The 19728-nt window shown below is 32.4% G+C and overlaps 2 protein-coding genes across 3 annotated transcripts in view; one reads left to right on the top strand and one right to left on the bottom strand.

The window, feature by feature from the left end:
* Nucleotides 1-459: 459 nt before the first annotated feature.
* On the bottom strand, nt 460-6963 carry ND-49 (NADH dehydrogenase (ubiquinone) 49 kDa subunit). Its single transcript, XM_072531489.1, has 7 exons — nt 6806-6963; nt 6417-6642; nt 5704-5905; nt 5149-5336; nt 3224-3387; nt 2465-2714; nt 460-826 (listed from the first exon to the last, which is right to left on the bottom strand). Exons 1-7 carry the CDS (start codon nt 6901-6903, stop codon nt 551-553), a joined length of 1404 nt encoding a protein of 467 aa, XP_072387590.1. The 5' UTR covers nt 6904-6963; the 3' UTR covers nt 460-550.
* A 1075-nt stretch (nt 6964-8038) lies between these two features.
* The window catches only part of LOC140441064 (tudor domain-containing protein 7-like), a 105409-nt gene continuing 93719 nt past the window's right edge, over nt 8039-19728 (top strand). For both annotated transcript variants that reach the window (XM_072531490.1, XM_072531491.1), the window contains exon 1: nt 8039-8154. The gene's annotated coding sequence lies outside the window, so the exon portion shown is untranslated. The remainder of the gene's footprint in view (nt 8155-19728) is intronic.

Consider the following 19728-nt stretch of genomic DNA (forward strand, 5'->3'; position numbering starts at 1 on the left):
ATTAATAGAAAATGTGATCGCTAACATCCATTAGTGGATTTGCATCTGAAGAAGAAGAAGAAGATTCTATAGTAACAGTGAAAGATTCTAAAGATAAAAGTAAACTGACAACTTGTTAATATTACAATGGAGCCGTCAAACTGTGCAAAATATTTGGGCACCTACCTTGAGACGGGATTAATGTACACAAAACGTAGTAGTGTAGTTAGAGAGTAGAATTTCTGACTTCAACGAAAAGGTAATAGAGAGGTTTATCTTCGATAAAAACAGAAGGACTGTTTCATTTTAAGACATAGGCTTTTGGTAAGTACCTATTTATTTTTTTATATTCTCGAATCAGAGCCCCTCTGAACAAAATGATTACCAATCGCCACTGCTTTTTAGTATTAAGCTAGTACTAATTAGCTAATTGTGACTATGACTAAGGAAGTTTTGGGTAATAAATGATATCACGATGCATTTTTAGTTAGAATTATACATTTTATTTATTTACACTTAACAAAAATGTTTCTTTACCTTAAATAAACAATTCATTTAATTTTAAAATAACCTATCGATCGATTTCGCCGAATACGACGTCAAGAGTACCAATTATGGCGACAATATCGGCTAACATATGGTTCTTTCCTATTTTGTCTAAGGCGGCCAAATGGGCAAATCCTGGAGCCTTAATCTTACACCTGTATGGTTTCGAGCTTCCATCGGACACGAGGTACACACCGAATTCTCCTTTGGGAGCCTCTATGGCTGTGTATGTCTCGCCAGGAGGTACTTGGTATCCCTGGGTGAAGAGCTTGAAGTGATGGATTAGAGCTTCCATGGATGTCTGCGTAAAACGAAATAGTTGTAAGTAAAGATAATTTCAAAGATAAAGTAAGTATTTATTGATGACGAGAAATAATACATTCAAACCTCTGAATTAACATTGAAGTTATTTAAATACTGCCAAAACCACGTCAACGGAGTGATATGAAATATTTTTTAGAGGTATTTACTTTTTATAGTATGACTGGCAAATCATTAAATTCTCAAGCACAACAACTTGAATTAAATGTGTTCGAGTATTTTGAATTAGAAAAAAATTAATAGAGGGAAAACCATAGGAGAAAACCACGTATTGGTTAAATCGGTAGCATTGTGATGTAAAAGGCGCAACGGTAATTGTACTTTTCAGGACAATCATCAGAATCACTAGAAAGCCTAAAACTACTACCCTCATGACCCGTCACACCATATATGGTCAGATTTTGTTAAGAATCTCTTAAAATACTCATGAGGAGGATAGCAACATGGAAGGTAAAATTGTGTTTGAAGCTGGAACAATTCACATTACTATAAAAGAAATGATCAACATCTTAGGGATTACTGAAATACGAGCATGCTATCAAGAAAAAGGTGACGAAGATTCTTGATGACGAGAGATGAATTAATGGACGAAACGGGCGATGTTTTATTATGATTAAAGAGAGATCTTTTCTCCTTAAGTTGAAGGTAACCGAGTGCTATCATCTTTTATGGATATATTTGGGGCATTTTCGATCTCAATTGCTGTTAGGATAATCCTTGGTACATTGTAACTATATTTTTCTTAAACTTCTACCAGAAACTCGTCCTGGATAAATAATTCGTTCTTCAAAACACTATACTTTTCCTGCATTTGTGTTATAATATACATTTCTCATCCGGCAGTTTTTCCATGAACGTCAACAGTTTTTCCATGTCTGCCAAGTTTTTCCTGTATCCGTCAACAGTTTTTCTGTATCCATCAACAGTTTTCATATATCCGTCAACAGTTTTTCTATATCCGTCAACAATTTTTCTATATCAGTCAACAGTTTTTCTATATCCGTCAATTCTATATCCGTCCAGTTTTTCTACATCCGTCAACAGTTTTTCTACATCCGTCAACAGTTTTTCTATAAACGTTAACAGTTTTCTATATCCGTTAACAGAATTTCTTTATCCGTCAACAGTTTTTTTATATCCGTCAACAGTTTTCTATATCCGTCAACAGTTTTTCTATATCCATCAACAGTTTTTCTATATCCGCCAACAGTTTTTCGATATTAATCATCAGTTTTTCTATATGCGTCAGTTTTTCTATATCCGTCATCAGTTTTTCTATATCCGTCAACAGATTTCTATATCCGTCATCAGTTTTTCTATACGTGTCAGTTTTTCTGTATCTGTTGCAGTGGAAGCTACACTAATTCCCACATAGGCAAACAGACAGATGGGCCACACAAAACTAAAGGATCGGTTTTTTATTTTTATTTCGATCCAAAAATTCTATAGACTTCAAAAATCTCTAAGAGGAAACAGAACATATTGAACAATTTAAAACAAAATAGTTGATACACAAAGATAACATACTCTATCGGCAGCTAACGGATAAATAGAAGACAACATTCTTAACAATTTGAGCGATATTAAACAGATTAAATGAATATATAGAAAACCTTACCTTCATTTCCGCTCTGCTAGGTGGCGTTAACTTTGCGTCATCGGTTTTTACTTCCCCGGAAGGCATTTTGTTGAGACATTGATCTATAATTCTCAAAGACTGTCTCATTTCTTCTATACGGCACAAATAACGATCATAGCAGTCACCGTTCGTACCGATTGGAACGTCAAATTCAACTTGATCATACGCATCGTAAGGCTGTTGCTTACGTAAATCCCATTTGATACCGGAACCTCGCAACATCACACCGCTAAAAATAAAAGTTTAATTAAAACTGGTACACTAACAAATATGATACATTGTTTTCCGGGTTTATAGACAGCGATGAAGAATTATTTTGCAATTCAGCGATGAACATATTTCAATAATATAAAACAAATGTTATACATATATTATTGAAATTTATCAAAAATTATTGTTTTGAAAATCGGAAAAAATGCCTTGATCTGGTGGTCATTTAAAAGACAGTCGAAGTAAGGGGACGCATTGAAATAAGCATATGAAAAGAAAATTCAAAGGTAATCAGTTTACTGCAAACAACAATTCTGAATTACTCAGTTCATTGGAAAAATAGGAGATAAAAATAAATATTGGAATAAATATTGGAAAAACAGTAACGAGTTGATCGGAAAATATAGACCAAGTTCTTATTGCTCCAGCCAATAGAAGGAGCAGCGAGACATCAAAAGAGGGCAGTAATGAAAAAAATGTTTACCAAGCTTTGTTACTCTATGAACACACACTATAAATATTTCTTACCTAAATCCATAATTCAATGCATCTTCAGCAGAAATCACTCCAATATCTTTGGTTCTTTGAACCCAAATTCTGTTATGGGTGAGAACATCTTCTACTTCATCAATTCGTTCATTGTATTTGCAAGCAAATTCATAAATATCATCCATCAGACCCAAGGGAAGATCCTAGAAAAATTGTACATTTAGATACTTTAAAACAGTGGTGCTCAGACTTATACTGCATGGGATCTACAACATAAACTGTAAGCGTCTGTAGATCGACTGCTATACCCTGTTTTTAAACCAGGAGGAGTAATTCAAATTTACTGCGCCACAATGTTTGTTTGTAATTGGTCCAACCTCAGGTAAGTTTACTCCACTGTTATGAAATTTTGACACTAATGGCATTTTATAGGTTAAGTTATATCAGCGATTTTTTGTGTTTTCTGCGTTATTCTTTTAATATTTAGATTTTTAGTCTGCTTTTATATAAAAAACAGTTGTTTTTAGAACTCTTTAGAGACGTATTAGTATAATATAATATTTTTGGATTACTGTCGAAGCCCGATATGATCAAACAAAAAGATGATGTATTTGGTAACTTTTCTAGTGACTTTCTTGGGTGTGAATCTGTCTCTTTAGTTTACTCCTCCTGGTTTAAAAACAAAGCATAGTAAAAAAAAACAATTTTGAAAATAAAAAACTTTATTGCAGATTTCTAGTTGATAAAAAGTTGTAACTACAGAGAGTGGTAATTAAAGATATTTTTCATATTAATTTTATTTGGATGTTGATGCATGGCACTGCATATCATCCACAAGTATTTCATATGATGGTATGTAATTACCGAGGGCCAAACGAGATGAAGATGAAGAGAGATGTTAGTCAGTTAGTCGATTACAATATTTTGATTTCACTATCTTCATTTGGGAAAATGCAGACTCACACAAGTATGTTGATCCAAAGAATGCTGTGGGCTACTTGTCTCAAAGACGGATATTTCTCAGACGATATGAAAGACCAAAATTTCGTATCAGTCGCTCTGGATTTAAGGTGTATATTCGAAATAATTTTCAGTACCTCATTTTGGACGGAAATGATCTCCATTTTGAATGTAACCGATATTTTAGTGCCTATTTTTTCCATGTCTTGACAAGAAAATGGATTAGACATGAATGTTACAATATCTGTCAGTTTTTTAAAATCAGCAAAGCATCTTTCAAACTCGCTATGAAGTCCGTCTCATAATAAACATAATTCAAATGAGCGTCTATCCTTCCGCGCTTGGGCAGAGCAACGGAAGACCGAGAAACAAGACAAACACACTTATCTTTCACCATAGTAAACAGTCTTCCCACGCATTATTAAAATGATATGTTTTACTCTTTTTTGTGGCACTCATATCGAGTTTCAAATATTAATGTAAATAATATTGTACTAAAATATTTTACTAGTAATAACTTAGTAATGAATAATTAATACTTGACTAAAAGCAATACAATGCTGATACAGCACACTCTCATAATTTATCTATGAATGCTGATATGCCGAATCGGCATTATCGCAACTTCCGGGTGAAGAGATAGGAGAGTCCTCGTATTTTCTCCGTGAATCACGATCGACTTCAAAAACTTTGGCGATCGACCCTATGAGCACTGCTGCATTAAGATATATGTATATACCTAGTTAGAGATTTTCTTGTATTTAGCATGCAAAATATTGTTGCTGTTAGGTATAGCCACCTAAACAAATGTAACTAGCCTAGATAGTTTAGTCTCATATGTGCCACTGATGGTCTGTGAGTAGATTATGGTCTAACTGACAAATGGTCATTGAACATACATTGAAAGAAAGCGGCAGCGCATTTTGCCTCCAACTTATATATGTAAATATTTATATGTATGTATAAAATAAATATAAACATATTATTCACTAACTTTTACTTACCAGAGAAACTCCTCCCGGCCTAACATATGCAGCATGCATACGAGCTCCAGAAACTCTTTCATAAAACTCCATAATCTTTTCACGCTCTTCGAAGAGCCAGAAGAATGGTGTCAAGGCTCCTACATCAAGAGCGTGGGTTCCGATGCCCATAATGTGATTTAAAATCCTAGTCAACTCAGCAAATAGAACTGAAAGAACAAAAATTTATTCTTAATACTTATATTTAGTAACTTTTTATCAACCCCATAACCAGCCACAAATTTTTCAAACAGCAATTTAAAAGCTAATAGTAAAAGCAAGTCAGCCGTTGAATATAAAGGTAATTTTTTTTAATAATTTTTTTAAGTAAAGCTAAAATTTAAACTACTTCCTTAAAGCTTATTGCTATAGACTTATTTCTTTATTAGTTCTCTCCATTTATTTTCTGTGGACTGGTTGACCTTCTTCCTTTATTTTGTATGGCTTGTTAACACATAATTAGTTTTTAAATCTGTATTTAAACTCTGTATTGTAAATATTTATTCAAAACGACAATATACCAGAACATGTACTTACCTCTAATATATTTAGCTCTTAAAGGTACATCAATATTAAGTAGTTTCTCAATTGCTAAGCTGTAGCATTGTTCATTACACATCATAGAGACATAGTCCAACCTGTCGAAGTATGGCAAGGCTTGAGTGTAGGTTTTGTATTCAATCAGCTTTTCTGTGCCTCTATGTAGAAGACCAATGTGAGGATCTGACCTCTTGACAGTCTGGAAGTCATACAAAAATACATTTGATACAGTATAACACCTTCTAATGCTTTAAAATGATTGCCAACATTTTCCACATGTACATAATTTGAAAGATTATATAAATTGATTATACAGAAGAATTTTTAATATAAGTACATAGTTTTATACTTAGAAACCAGGATATACTAATTGGATATGTAAATAGTACAGAGAAACAAAGTAAAAGTACCTTATTTTAAGGATACAACTGTACAGGGTCAGAGGAAATAAGAGTGAATAAAAATCATTGTACAATCATCAGTAAGTGAAGTAGAATGCATTGATATAAATTTCATCTCCCTAGACATCGTTCCATCTTACTACACTAGTACCCACTTTTTATTTCGAAAATTAATATAAAATTTAGAAAACAATCTTCAGTTTTATTTAAAACATGAATGTACATAAAATGTCTGTCCATTCCATCTATTAATTTAAGATACTTCTATATTCTTCACAAAAATGTCTAGTGGATAAAACTAATACATACCTCTCCATCTAATTCTAGCACTAGACGCAATACACCGTGAGCAGCAGGATGTTGAGGACCAAAATTTAATGTAACGTTTTTAACTTCTTTCTCTACTGGTGCTTTACTAGCATTCCAGGGCTGAAGAGCCCAGTTCTTGGTTATCTCATCTGGATACATCACAGGACCAGAAAATTGGTTTATCCATTCTGAATCTGGATACCATTTACCAGCATTTACTTTTTGGCTGAAACAAAAATTATATACTTAAATGAGAATATAACATGTTTATATTCAATTATTAGCTAAACTTCCAATCTACAAAATACACCTAACCTATACAATTATATAACAGCATAATACGCTCTAGCAACATTCAAAAGATGACTACTTCATTAGTAAAATATTACCTGGTGTGTATCAGGGCAGCTCCATTTTTCAAAAATAATTTTGATGGAAGTAATTCCACAGTTTTCTTTAAAATTGTATTCATTATTGCTGTAGCCATTGCCACTGACACTGACAGCCGAGTGACATTGACATTGGCTTAATTGACACTTGACACCACAGACCACAACACAACACAGACGTTTAGATCGATACCATAGAATATGTACCACAACGACACCACATCAGCAGATAATAAACAAACCTCTCCATGCCCACTCTATGCCCACTCCACAGACCACTTGACTTGTGGCCCACTCTGTTTGTCAAGATAAGTTCGCGCAGAGTCGCAGACGGAATCAGCCATGTTTTAAACGGAACCAGTGCTGTTCAGTGAAATTTTATCTGGTGTGAATGAAAAAATTAACCCGGTTTAATTTATTTACGGCAACCATAGACATAATATGCACTATTTTATTCGTACTTTTAGTTGAAGAATAGATTAAATTATTTCAAATTTTCTAAATTACTAATCCTTACAAATTTAAATTATATGGTTCTGTCGTAGCTTGTCACAATTTTCTCATTTCGAGTCTGTGTTTCCGTTTAAAAGGCGGCATCTGAGAGTGGGCATTCTGATTGTTATTTATTCTGTGACGACACCAACTCAGATGTTAGGCCTTTTATTTGACTAATTTTTCAAGAACAATTGTTTTTAATATATATGTCTAAACCAACCACAGCTTCTCTCTTTAAACCATAGACGTATGATGATATTAACATAGACCCGAGTATACCAGCCGCGCTTAGATCTCTTGCAATTCTTCAATTTGTCCCTCTCTAGCGCATATCAACTTTTCACTCTTTCTCTCCTTCACTAAAAAAGACGCTATTATACTTACTTGATGTAAGACAGAGACACAGTCTATCTTAATAGTAAAGTCTATATTTTAAACCATTAAAGTCTTCTTCTTCTTCTGTTTTTGATGGTTTCGCTGCGAGGCGATACGCCAGCACTATTATCACAAAAGTCAATTTATTTATTTTAAGTCGACGCAAGAACTTTGAATAACAAAAAATCTTTGCCTATTATTAAGTTATTTTTATAATTGTTATAGACTTGAAAATCTTTGGAGATTTCGATTAAAACTGTAAATTCAGTATGTTCTGCAGTGGATTTTTGTTTTACTCTATGGAATAAAACATTTTTCTGTACTATGAAAATGCTGTCTCTGAAATCCCCTCCTTTTATTTGCCACTTGTCACATTAATGACATTTTCTAATTATTTGTGATGGGAAATGAAATTTTCTAATCTTTGATTTAAAAGTGATTTAAAGTGTTGGTGTTCGATATTCGTTGATTTTGATCTTGTGAGTATAAAATAACTTGAAATAAATTTAAATGAGCATAGGTGTAATAAATTTAATGTATTTTAAAATTAGGACATTTTTAGAATTCAACCTATTTCTTATTTTTTGTTTCCTGAATACTTGGATAGGATCTTGAATTTACCGGTCATAGCGTAAATGCTCCTATATTTTCTTAAAATTTACTTTAACAATGGATGGCCTTTTTTAATGCAGATAGTGTTTATCTTTCTTTAATATTGATAAGCAATTCCCTCACACTTTAAAACCATTTTCCCACATAACCAGATAATTTATTGATAACATAAGGCAAAAAGAATGCTAGTTGTTTTTAATGTCAAGATTGTTGTCATGCCTAAAATATGCTTATTCGTCACAAACAACATTAAATTGGGACACAGAGTAATTGCATGCTGAATTTTACTTTCTTTTTATGGTTTGTTGAACTTCAGTGCAAAGTGATTGTGATTGTAGTTGATAAAATTAGTGAGAAGTGCAATCATAGGCAAACTTCCTTTGTTGTTTTTAAAGAATGATTATGAATTTTAAGGAAAAAATTATATTTCCATAAAGAATCAACCTAGAAATTTATATCAATAGGTACCTATATCAGATGTGAATTTGATTAAATGTTTATCAATATCTTATATAGGTAGTTTTTGAATAAGTATTACAACAAATTGATATGAAAAACTATTGTTGGAGCTTTCCTTTATCTAATACCTATAAAAATCTGTTTTTATCTGATTTGCATGTTGAACAGATAAATTTTTGATTAACTGTGTACTGCTTAAGGAGTCATATTATACAAAACATTAAAATATAATTCCAGCTATAAAATTGCAAGTATAAACCTACCTTTGCAATTGTTTACCAATATCTTTAGCATTGCATAGGTTAGTTAGTATTGACACAGATGACACACACAGATTAATTTCATTACCTTATTTCATGTTACTTCTAAAAAAATAAAGAGTACCCATTACAATGCATTGTTTTTGTGATTTGTGAAACAGTGGTCATTCATTTTTTATAATTATTCCTTTTTATGGTTTCTATATACTAAGTTGATACATAGTAATCATAGCATGGTACATTACACATTACACAAATAGATAAATATGCGAAACTATAAACCTCAACTTATCAGGATAATTCTGGGAATGATTCTCAAATCTAGATCCTCTATTTTTGAATTTTTCTAATTAAGATGTTTAATTTTTGTGGAATAGATGCAAAGTAGTTAAAATCATGTTGAATTTGTCATTGAAATACTAGCTCTTTTTTTACTATAGAAAACTTTTAAACATTTTCAGTGTCCTTCTCTAAAATGTAACTTAACTGATCATTAAATGTTAATGAATCATCCAGCTGGAATCCCAATAAATTACATTTAAGATATTTATCGATTTTGGCAAGAGTAGCATTCAGTCTATTAAAGGAAGTTTTAATCAATGAAAAAGTGTAGGTATATTATTTAGGTATTGGTATGATAAATATAAGCCTAAGTTAATCCATGTTAATATAAATATTAAATTCCTTGTTTATAAATGACAATGGGTAATCATATTTTGTCAAACCTTTGTTAGTAGGTGTGTTTTTTCCTGAAATGCATTTTCATTAGAGCAGGTATTTTGAGCTCTATAATATAATGTTTTGAGAATTCCATTTTGATGTTTGCATTGTGGTTTGAGTGGTAATTTAAATATCTGTTGGTGTGAGTTGGTTTTCTGTGAACTTTGGTTCCATATCCAGTAAGTATCTTGCAAAGTGAGTTGTGTTTTTTTTCTGTGTTGAATTTTAATTATTGTCAATTTATCTTTTGAAAAAGCTAAATGTAGTGTATTTTCACAAGAATGTTATTTTCCCAAAATAAGTTTGATTTTCCTTTAATATGTCATATTTTTGAATATGTGATTCAAAATGACATAAGTTCAAGTTGACTTTGACAAAAAATTTGAAACTCAAGTCTATGTACTCGCTGAGGCTGAATTCCTTGAGGCTGCTTCTATTTCTGGTTTAGTTAAACGGCTCTATTATATGGCATTCTGTCTAAATGACCAAGCCAACTTTACAAATCTAACAATGTCTGTGCTCTGCATTAATTTGTCCAGCTCATAGTTAATTTTGATTCTCCACCAACTATCACTCCAATGGGTTGATCCAAATATCTTTCTTGATATTTGCACTCAAATATTCTGAATTGATTTTCATTGGTGCTTGAGAAAGTCCATATTTCGTATCCATATGTGACCACTGGTCTAATAACTCTTTTGTAGATCCTTAGCTTAGACTCACAATTTAGCAATTTACTTTTCATTAAGTCTTTGTATGTATAAAAGCACTTATTACCACTAAGAATCCTGGATTGTATTTCTTTACTGATATTGTTACTGTTATTTAATATAGATAGGGAAAGCCGAAGGCATCTTCATAGCTATGGTAAATACACATTTTGTTTTACTTTCATTATCATTTAGACCAAATTTAGTGGCTTCTCATTTCAAGTCTACAGTTTTTTTCGATCAATAGCCTTTTGTTTTGTCTTATTATGGCAATATCATCCACAAGAGCCCATTTTATAAATAGCTGTAGAAGCATATTTTTGAAGATTTTGTATTTATACAGCCATTGGTATCTAATATTCTCTATTCGCTCCGTGCGTGACCATTGTAGGGGTACCTTAAAACAATGACAGCGTGCATATCAGCGAAATATGACAAAATTGGACCTACCTTTTTACGCATAAATTTTATCAAAAATGTGTGCAAATACATGTCGCGTATTTAATTGTTCTAATAATAGCAAAAATAGTAAGTGTAGTTTTTATAGGTTCCCAAAAATTACATATAAATTAGAGAAAAGAAAAAGATGGATCCGTGCTATTAATACGAAAAAGTAAATATCACATAACTTCATTTTTATGCAATTGAAATAGGAAAGATTTAAATAATTTACCTTAAATGATATTGTATAAGGCTTCAAGCTAACTGCAGAGTGCCTGATGACTTTAGCTTTTATATCATAACTTTTACTATTACTGTTTTTAATTATATGCGCTTTCATGTGAAAAACTTGATTTGCCACTACTAGATTTCTCCATTTCTTTTCCGTTTGGGGTTGAAAAGATATATTATGATGAATTTTGAGAAACCCAGTTTTTAATTCTACATTTATTTTGTACATAAACTGAAAAAATATAATTAAAAAGTTAATTATTAATAATTGTCAATTTCGCATGTATTTAACAATGTTAAACATATGTCATATGTTTAACCTGAAAATTGGTAGGTCCAAAACTGTCAGATGAAGGCGGTAGGTGTCGCATCAGTCACAAATAATGTGGGTCTGTCTTTAAACAAAATAAAATTCAAAAAGTTGAAACTTACAGTATGTTGCTGAAACTGCTTGCTTTGACTAAGTGCAGCTTCATCATAGAAATTATACTTGAGCAATGTGGTAACTAAAAAAAAACAGCACACAAAAAGAACTGCTTCAGACAATAGCTACTGCAGCCTGCATGAAAATGTATAGTAATTGTTTTTGATGCCTTAACTTACAGGGAGTAATTTAGAGGTAATTTCAAAAAGCTAAACATACTAACAATGGCTGGAACATACATATATGAATGCTTAGTTACATTTTTAAAAATAGACATAAATTCTTGAAACACATAACAAACCATAATACTAATACACGAAACAATCTCATAAACTATAATATACCAATACATAGACTAACAGCATCTGAGAAAACCACAGAATATGCCTGTATTAAATTCTTTAATAAACTGCCTTACAGCATCAAAATAGAAACTGACAAATAAATATAGAAAGTCTGTTCAACAGTTGCTCATACACCTTGAACCATACAAAGTGGAAGAATACCTTCAAGCTGACCTGCAGGGAGACTGAGGGCTCTTATCTGAATCTAAATGTCACTGTTATTATCATTATATTTTAATATTACTTTTATGTTAAGTGTAGGTTGTTACAGCAACCATTATAAATTGTAATTGACACCATTCTCTCTATTGACAATTTATATTTATGTGTAACTTGTGAATCCTGAGAATAGAGCTTTTTTCTATTCTATTCTACTCTCTGAGTGAATCTCATCTTTGCTTTCACCCCCCTCTGAGCCTAAAACCAAGCGTTTTTGTGATAATGAACATAATATTCATCAGAATTAGGGGTTGTTTCTTGAAACAGACATTTTCAAACTCTATGGGTAACAGGGGCTGTATGTAAACAAAGTTTATTATCTGAGAATGATTTTTAGAATTTATTGTTTTATTTTGCTTGTTGAATACATAAATTTTTTTGGTTCGATGTATTTTGTTATTTTAATTCAAAAAAATATTAAAAAATAGCTATGTTTTTTAGATAATAAGGCATTTGTTAAGAGATCACGCTCACACTAATCCTAGAGCCCTTTCTTTGGCTCTAGGGTAGTGTGGGACTTCAGGTACGTAAAATCTCACCTTGCCCACTAAACACGCTATCTCTTAAGGCACACTCAGACTATTATCAAGTGTAACTTCGAGTAGGTCATTTGGGACCTGTTTATTCAGTTCCTTTTATTCTTTTAGTTTTGCTTACACGGCACATATTTCGCATCAGTAGTCATTTGTCTTTTTAATTTTATAGTATAGGTCTTTTATAGTATAAGGACCCATGGTCTGTCAAAAATTGTGTGTAATAAAAATTGGTGTGTCTAAAATTTTGTAGTTGATTCATTGCTCTATCTTGCAGTTCTCGTCCAATTTGCTTTAGTTCATTTTTCGGGCTACTCTTTCTGTCTCACTATTTTTTCTACTTTCCTCCCTGATCTTCTTTATATAGCTTTTCTCTTATTGTACATAGTCATCCTCTCCTTTACCATTAAATTGATTGGTACAACTCCTGCTATCACTTGTACAGCAATTATTGAGGTTCAATAGGATATTAGAAGGAATTGAATGTTATAAAAAAATTATTTTCTTATTTTATAGATGCCTTAGACCTTAGATGAAGAAAACTAATCTTTGTGAAATATATTTTTTTGGGGAAAACCCTTTATCCCTTAAATATATTTTTTTGGGGAAAACCCTTTATCTGTTAAAATTAACAAACCTATGACTGATTCAAGGATTAAATTTAATTCCTATTGTCAAATGAGGTGAGATTAGAAAAAGGGTCGTCTAGTAACTTTTAGCACAGGTAAAACCAAACAATTCTTGGTAGGAAACAATACTAGTAATAAATGGTTTACCTTAACTGAATATTTATTTCCATAAAATATAAAAAAATATGTTCAAATAAAAACGTGTTCCCTGGTAATTTCAATGAAGTTATCTCAAGGTTACACATACTCTGCTCTTCTTTAACTACATGCTGCATACATTTTATCAAGGACTGTCGAGGTCACATTTCTAAAGGCAGAAATGCTTCATCTTAGTAAGCAAATTTTTTACATCATTTAATTTTAAAGTTACATTGTTCCTTGCTACTTCATTTTTTATTAAAGTCCATATAAGTTCTATCGCGTTTAACTCGATACATATTTAATATATTTATCTTTATGACACTGTGCTAAGTTTAGTAACGTGATTTTCAAAATTGGTTCAGTAAATTTAATATTTTTTTAGTAAGCCAATCCGCAATCTCTGCTTTTCTACATTTAGTGGTTGGTAACTGTTCTACAGCCGGCAGTTATATGGAACGTTATCCATAACAATAACAGATCCAGCTTCGATTTTTAACAGAATAACTGAAAACCATTTTAATGATCTGCATCCATTTCTTCATGGTAATTTCCAGTCTTTTTAGAAACAAATGCATTTAAACCTTCAACAAATTCTGAGTCGCTACCAATATGGTTAATAAAGGCGTTTTCCCTTTACAGATGGGGCTTTTAAACCTGTCGACAAACCCTCTAAGAAAGCTTGTGGTTTGTTTTTCACATTTAACCAAATTTTTGTCACAGTATGCTTTTCATTTAACCATGTTTCATGTACAATTTCTCTTTCTCTTTAAATACCTAAAGTTCATTTCACTTCTTAGTTATATAAAATGTATAAGCCACTTGTAAATATCAATTATTTTTCCCTGTTAAATTATACAAAAATATAAAATAATGTAAAATGGCCCAATTTATTCATTTGCAAAAAGAAGTCAAACGCGTTTGCGCACAATATAAAATATTCTGCATGTATAAAAAAGAGTATACTTCATATGAGTTACTATTGATTTTTGTGGAGTAAATATATTGGATTTAAATTTTTAATAATAAAATAGAACCTAACCTAATCGAATCAGATCTAAAAATTTAAATTAAAAAAGAAGTTAATAACCAATATTATTTTAAATTAAATTAACCAAAATTAAATTTTAATAGGAGTAGGTATACTCCATATGAGTTACTATTGTTTTTTGCTGAGTAAATATGTTGAATTTAAATTTTTTAATAACAAAATAAAACATGACCTAACCTAATCCAATCACTTCTAAAAATTTAAATTAAAAAACGGGATGTGGCACTCCGGTAGTGACCGAGGAGGGGGAGCATAACTTAATGGTTTTTATTTGGAATAGAATTCGGATTTGGAATACAATTCCGATTAGAATTTGGATTATATTATTTTATTTTATTAAGGAACACACGCGTTACGTACTGCTCCACGTAGTGTATGGTCTCGCGATCTCTCGTTACATTGCGTTTCCGTTTCATTCCGTTTCTTTTGTTTTTATTTTTTCACTCCTATGCGCGATCACACCTTACCCGCGATATAGTTATTCTCCCCAGGATTTCTTTGTATTCAGTTTTTCCTCTTTCCGCCACTTCTATTATATTATTTCCACTAATATCACCCACCCTTTCATATAGCTTTGCCCTCCCGTTCGTGATTCTTATGCAATCCAACACACAGTGTCCCGCCGTGTAGTTAACCCTATATAGGCATTTGCTGTCTTCTTGCTGCCCTATCTTTACCAGTTAGGCTCTGAAGGAGCCGTGCCTCGTGAGGAACTGTGTGAAGAAGTAGTTTGTCTCCCTATGGCCATATCCTAGCCAACCCAAATTCACGTTTCTCAAAATTTACTTTAATGTTATCATTTTTCTCATTTACCCTTCGTATATCAATAAAGAAACTTCCACGCCATTCTTTTCATTTCCTTATGTCCAATTAAAATGGCAACAGTACTTCTATAAAAGACAGTTCGTTTTTTTTTACAATCATATATTTGCATTTTTCATTGTATGCTAAAAGTGAATGATATCATGAGACAATAATCCTGCACATTATAAACAAACTTTAAAATTTTCATTAAAGTTTTTGCAAATAATCTAAAAATGTACCTTGGGTTTTAAAATTATTCATTATTTTAGTTTCATATTTTTTATACATTATGTATATATTTTGCAGCCTCATAAATATCTTTAATAACACTCCTATACACGACGGTGGTCTATCAGAACGGGGTTTATGCGCAAAATGCTATTTGTTACATAAGTAAATAATATACATATCTGTTTTTTTAGTACATTTCTGTCACCTAAAAAAAGTACTTATCTGAATATTTTACAAAAATAAAAGCTTTCAGTTAAAGATAATTAACTTTAATTAGTTAATTAAAATAGACCACCGTCGTATCAAAGAATATAGACGCTTATAGCGTCTATATTCTTTGGTCGTATGGTCATGTAACTTTTAGAAATATGTACTTCCATATATCGGCGGTGGATTAAAGTCACCTTCGAACCTTAGTCCTCCTCCTCTATCCTTTATCCTTTGTAAGGATGTGGTGACGTTATGGTATTTGACGAATGGTTGCCATCCATTCTTCTCTCTTCTGGGCGCGGTGTGCTGCCTCAGACAGAGAGTAACCGGTAGCGCACTTTATTTGGTCTGACCATCAGAGTGGCGATCTTTCTCGGGTTCTTTTACCATCTACCTTGCCTTCAACCAACAACCTCTCCATGCCTTCCATTCGTCTGGTAATGTGTCCAAAGTACCTCAATATATTTTGGTTGATGATTGTGGTAAGCCTAGTATTGATGTCGAGTTCTGTCAATATTGAGACATTTGTGCGATGTGCTGTCCAGGGTATGCGCATCATTCTACGATATACCCACATTTCAAAGGCCATTATACGTCGTGAGTCGGACTTTTTAACGGTCCAACTTTAGTCCGAACGTTAGTAAATAAGAATAAAAACAGTAGACGTCAGTGTTTGTTGTGGTGATTCTCAGAGTACTCATATAAGGTTAGTTTAGGCTAATAAACGTGGATATATCTTATACTTATAATATGTAATCGGTCATAGTGTTTTTGTCTTTTACAAGTGATTCAACTATTGGACTGGATAAGTCTATGTCTGATGAGGACATAGAGATATTCAGTAATTAAGGAACTGATTCTGAGCAAGAGACGGCAGAGGCTGCACAACAGCACGTGGAAGACAGGAATGCTACAGAAGGTGACAGGCGATTATATTACTATGGTAAAGATGAAAAAAAACATACACCTACCGTACTAGAAAATATTGTTCAACATTTACCAGGCACTATTGGTATTGAAAGAAATGATAGTACTCCGATTGAATCATGGATTCTTTTATTTAGTAATATCGTTGATTCTCTGGTACACTATACGAATCTTTGTTAGATCTATTTCTATAAATTTCAAAGATAAACGAGATGTCAAAGATACATTAATTTCGGAAATACGAGCATTTCTTGGTTTGCTTTATTTGGCAGGACTAGATCATGGATCTAGAAAAAAATTAAAAGAATTTTGGGCGCGAGATGGATTAAGAAACCAAATATTGATTGCGGCTATGACAAAGAGGCGATTTAGATTTCATCTAAGAGTTATTCGCTTTGACGATAAAAAATAGTAGGGATGAAAGGAAGCAAACAGATAAATTGGCTCCCATAAGAGAGATATTTGACACATTTGTTCAGAATTGTAAAAGTTATTATTCTGTAGGTGAGTACGTCGCTTTTGATTAAATGCTTTTCGCTTTTCGAGGCAAATGTAATTTTCGAATGTGCATACCGAACAAGCCCAAAAAGTATGGTATAGAAAGAAGTGTTGACCACCGTTGATGCTATAACCTTCTACACAAATCATATGGAAATATATGCTGGACAAGAGCCACCTGGGCCGTACAAATTAGATAATTCCACTGCAGCAGTTACACTGAGAATGTGTCAACCGTTATCAGATTCCGGAAGAAATGTAAGGATGGACCGCTGGTTTACCTCGTCCAGCTGTCGACGAACTTTTAACAAACCATAAGATTGAGTGTTGTAGGGCGTTAAAAACCAATAAGCCGCAATTGCCAACCATTATAACCAACGTACAAAATCGTCCCGTGAAGTCTTCTGTATTTGCTTTTGGAAAACATGATGACTTCGTCTTTCTCTTTTCATCGTGACGACACAGTTGATCCAGGTAGTGGTAAGCCAGAGACAATTTTATTGAATATATATAATGTCGGTTTACAACGTTCTTCAACGTTTTCCGATTTCCAATCTCCATCTCATTCTATCGTTCCATAGATCGTCCTCCAGTTCTCTTTCTCTGATTTCTTTATCAACTCCTTCTCTCCAACTTCTTCTAGGCCTTCCTGGTCTCCGCCTACCTCTTGGTTGCCATTCAAGAATTTGTCTTGGTATTCTATTCTCCGGCATTCTCCTTACGTGTCCGTACCATCTGAGTTGTGTCGTTTTGATGTCATCAAGAATATTATGTGTAACCCCCACGATTTCTCGGAGTCTGTTCTGTCTTTTAGGGGCCACACTTCGCATCCATATGTTGTGATACTTTTTATTATGGTGTTGTATATTCTCCTTTTATTTTCTTTAGAGATGTTTTTATCCCACAGTACGCTGTTCAGTAAGGCTATGCCTTTCCTTCCCTGTGTATATCGTTCCCAATTTTATTGTATAATTCTACAAAATGCGGTGTGGACATCGTTGATAAAATGGCTTCTTCGTATGACGTTTCAAGAAATACGAAACGGTGGCCGTTGGTCACTTTTTATGGAATAATAAACGTTTGCAAAATTAATGATTTTATCATTACGAGATTCAATAATCCAGATGCAGAATATAGCCAAAATAGAAGGCTATTTATAAGAAAATTAATTACTATTTAAATGGGAATAAGCCACAATTAAAGGTTAAAATACGTTTATTGACGTTTCAATTTCCACTTCGGAAATCGTTCTCAAAATACAAACATTATTTATAAGAAATTTGGGAATGGAGCTAATAAAAGAACATTATGGGTTTCAGAGCCTCGACGTCAGGTTTACATTCATATATTCCGTCTGCAGTTATCAAATACGGCAACTCATCAGACCCCCCTCCCAATAAAAGAAAACACTGTAGATATTGCAAAAAAAACGGAAAACAAGACATTTCAGCAAGTTTTGCAAAAATTGGTGATGAATGCAACATTGTAGCGTGTTGTACTGACTGTGTAGACAAAATGACGTGAAATCATTGTGTAATTTTGTGCTACTGTATTTTCTGCAACAATTTTTATATTGTTTATATTTTACGTTTCTTAATTTTATCAAATGTATTTTTTACTCATTCCTAATAAAAAAAACTCCCTAATAAATAATAATATAATAAAAATCATTAATAAAAGTGTAAAAATAGTAAGGTTTTCATATGTATTCTGTATTATATAATCCAATTAGCCACAAAATGTATTTCTCTTAATTCCTAATTAAAAAACTTTTTGTAAAACAGATTACAGTAAAATTTTTGTAATTTCACAATATTACAAAAAAATATTGCGTCATCATCTTGGGTCTTGTTACACCACCTTTAACCTAGTGTTAACGGAAACGAAAATTTATTTTTATTTTATAATTTGTACAGTGTTACAGTGTATTATCTGAATTCTGAATCAGTTCTATTTATAAATATCCTAGTCTGTGAAGTACACAGAGGACAGAGATATCACAGTTGGTTGAATATGTATGAATCACGTTTTGTTTATAACCCAGTCAGCTAACTGTTGTTAATTGTTATTGAAGTATTTAGGATAGTAAATCTATAAAAGTAGGACGAAGCGAAGTATTGCAAAATTATTTATTATTTTTATTCTTGATTTAATAGTAAACATCACGAAACACCTGAGGTGTAAGTATTATATAAGTACAAACTTTGTAGTTGATTTTAGAAAGAATATAAAACGACATTTCAAAATTTCGATCAAAAATAAAATTGATACGTTATTAGATATTTTACCACATTTTTCTGTTTTTTTTAATTATATGAAGAGTGGAACTTCCAAACGTTCTAAGTGCCATTTTTTTCAAAATAAGATATTTCTATTAAATATGTTCTATGTGCCATCGCCAATAGCCCTAAAACGTTCCCAGTACCAAACCCCTGTTAAGCGTGGTGTATTGCCTACCTAAAGAATGACAATGTTCTAAGCACGCGACCTATGATTTTTCCAAATGTTCTAAGTGCCCGTTTAACGGACGCCGAGTCACTGCCTTCTTTATTGTTGTGGGGACTTTCAGGGGGGACGTTCATTTAATTATCGCGGTTTATTGTTACAGGCAA

Source organism: Diabrotica undecimpunctata, chromosome 5 (assembly GCF_040954645.1).
Source record: "Diabrotica undecimpunctata isolate CICGRU chromosome 5, icDiaUnde3, whole genome shotgun sequence".
In the NCBI taxonomy this organism is placed as follows: domain Eukaryota; kingdom Metazoa; phylum Arthropoda; class Insecta; order Coleoptera; family Chrysomelidae; genus Diabrotica; species Diabrotica undecimpunctata.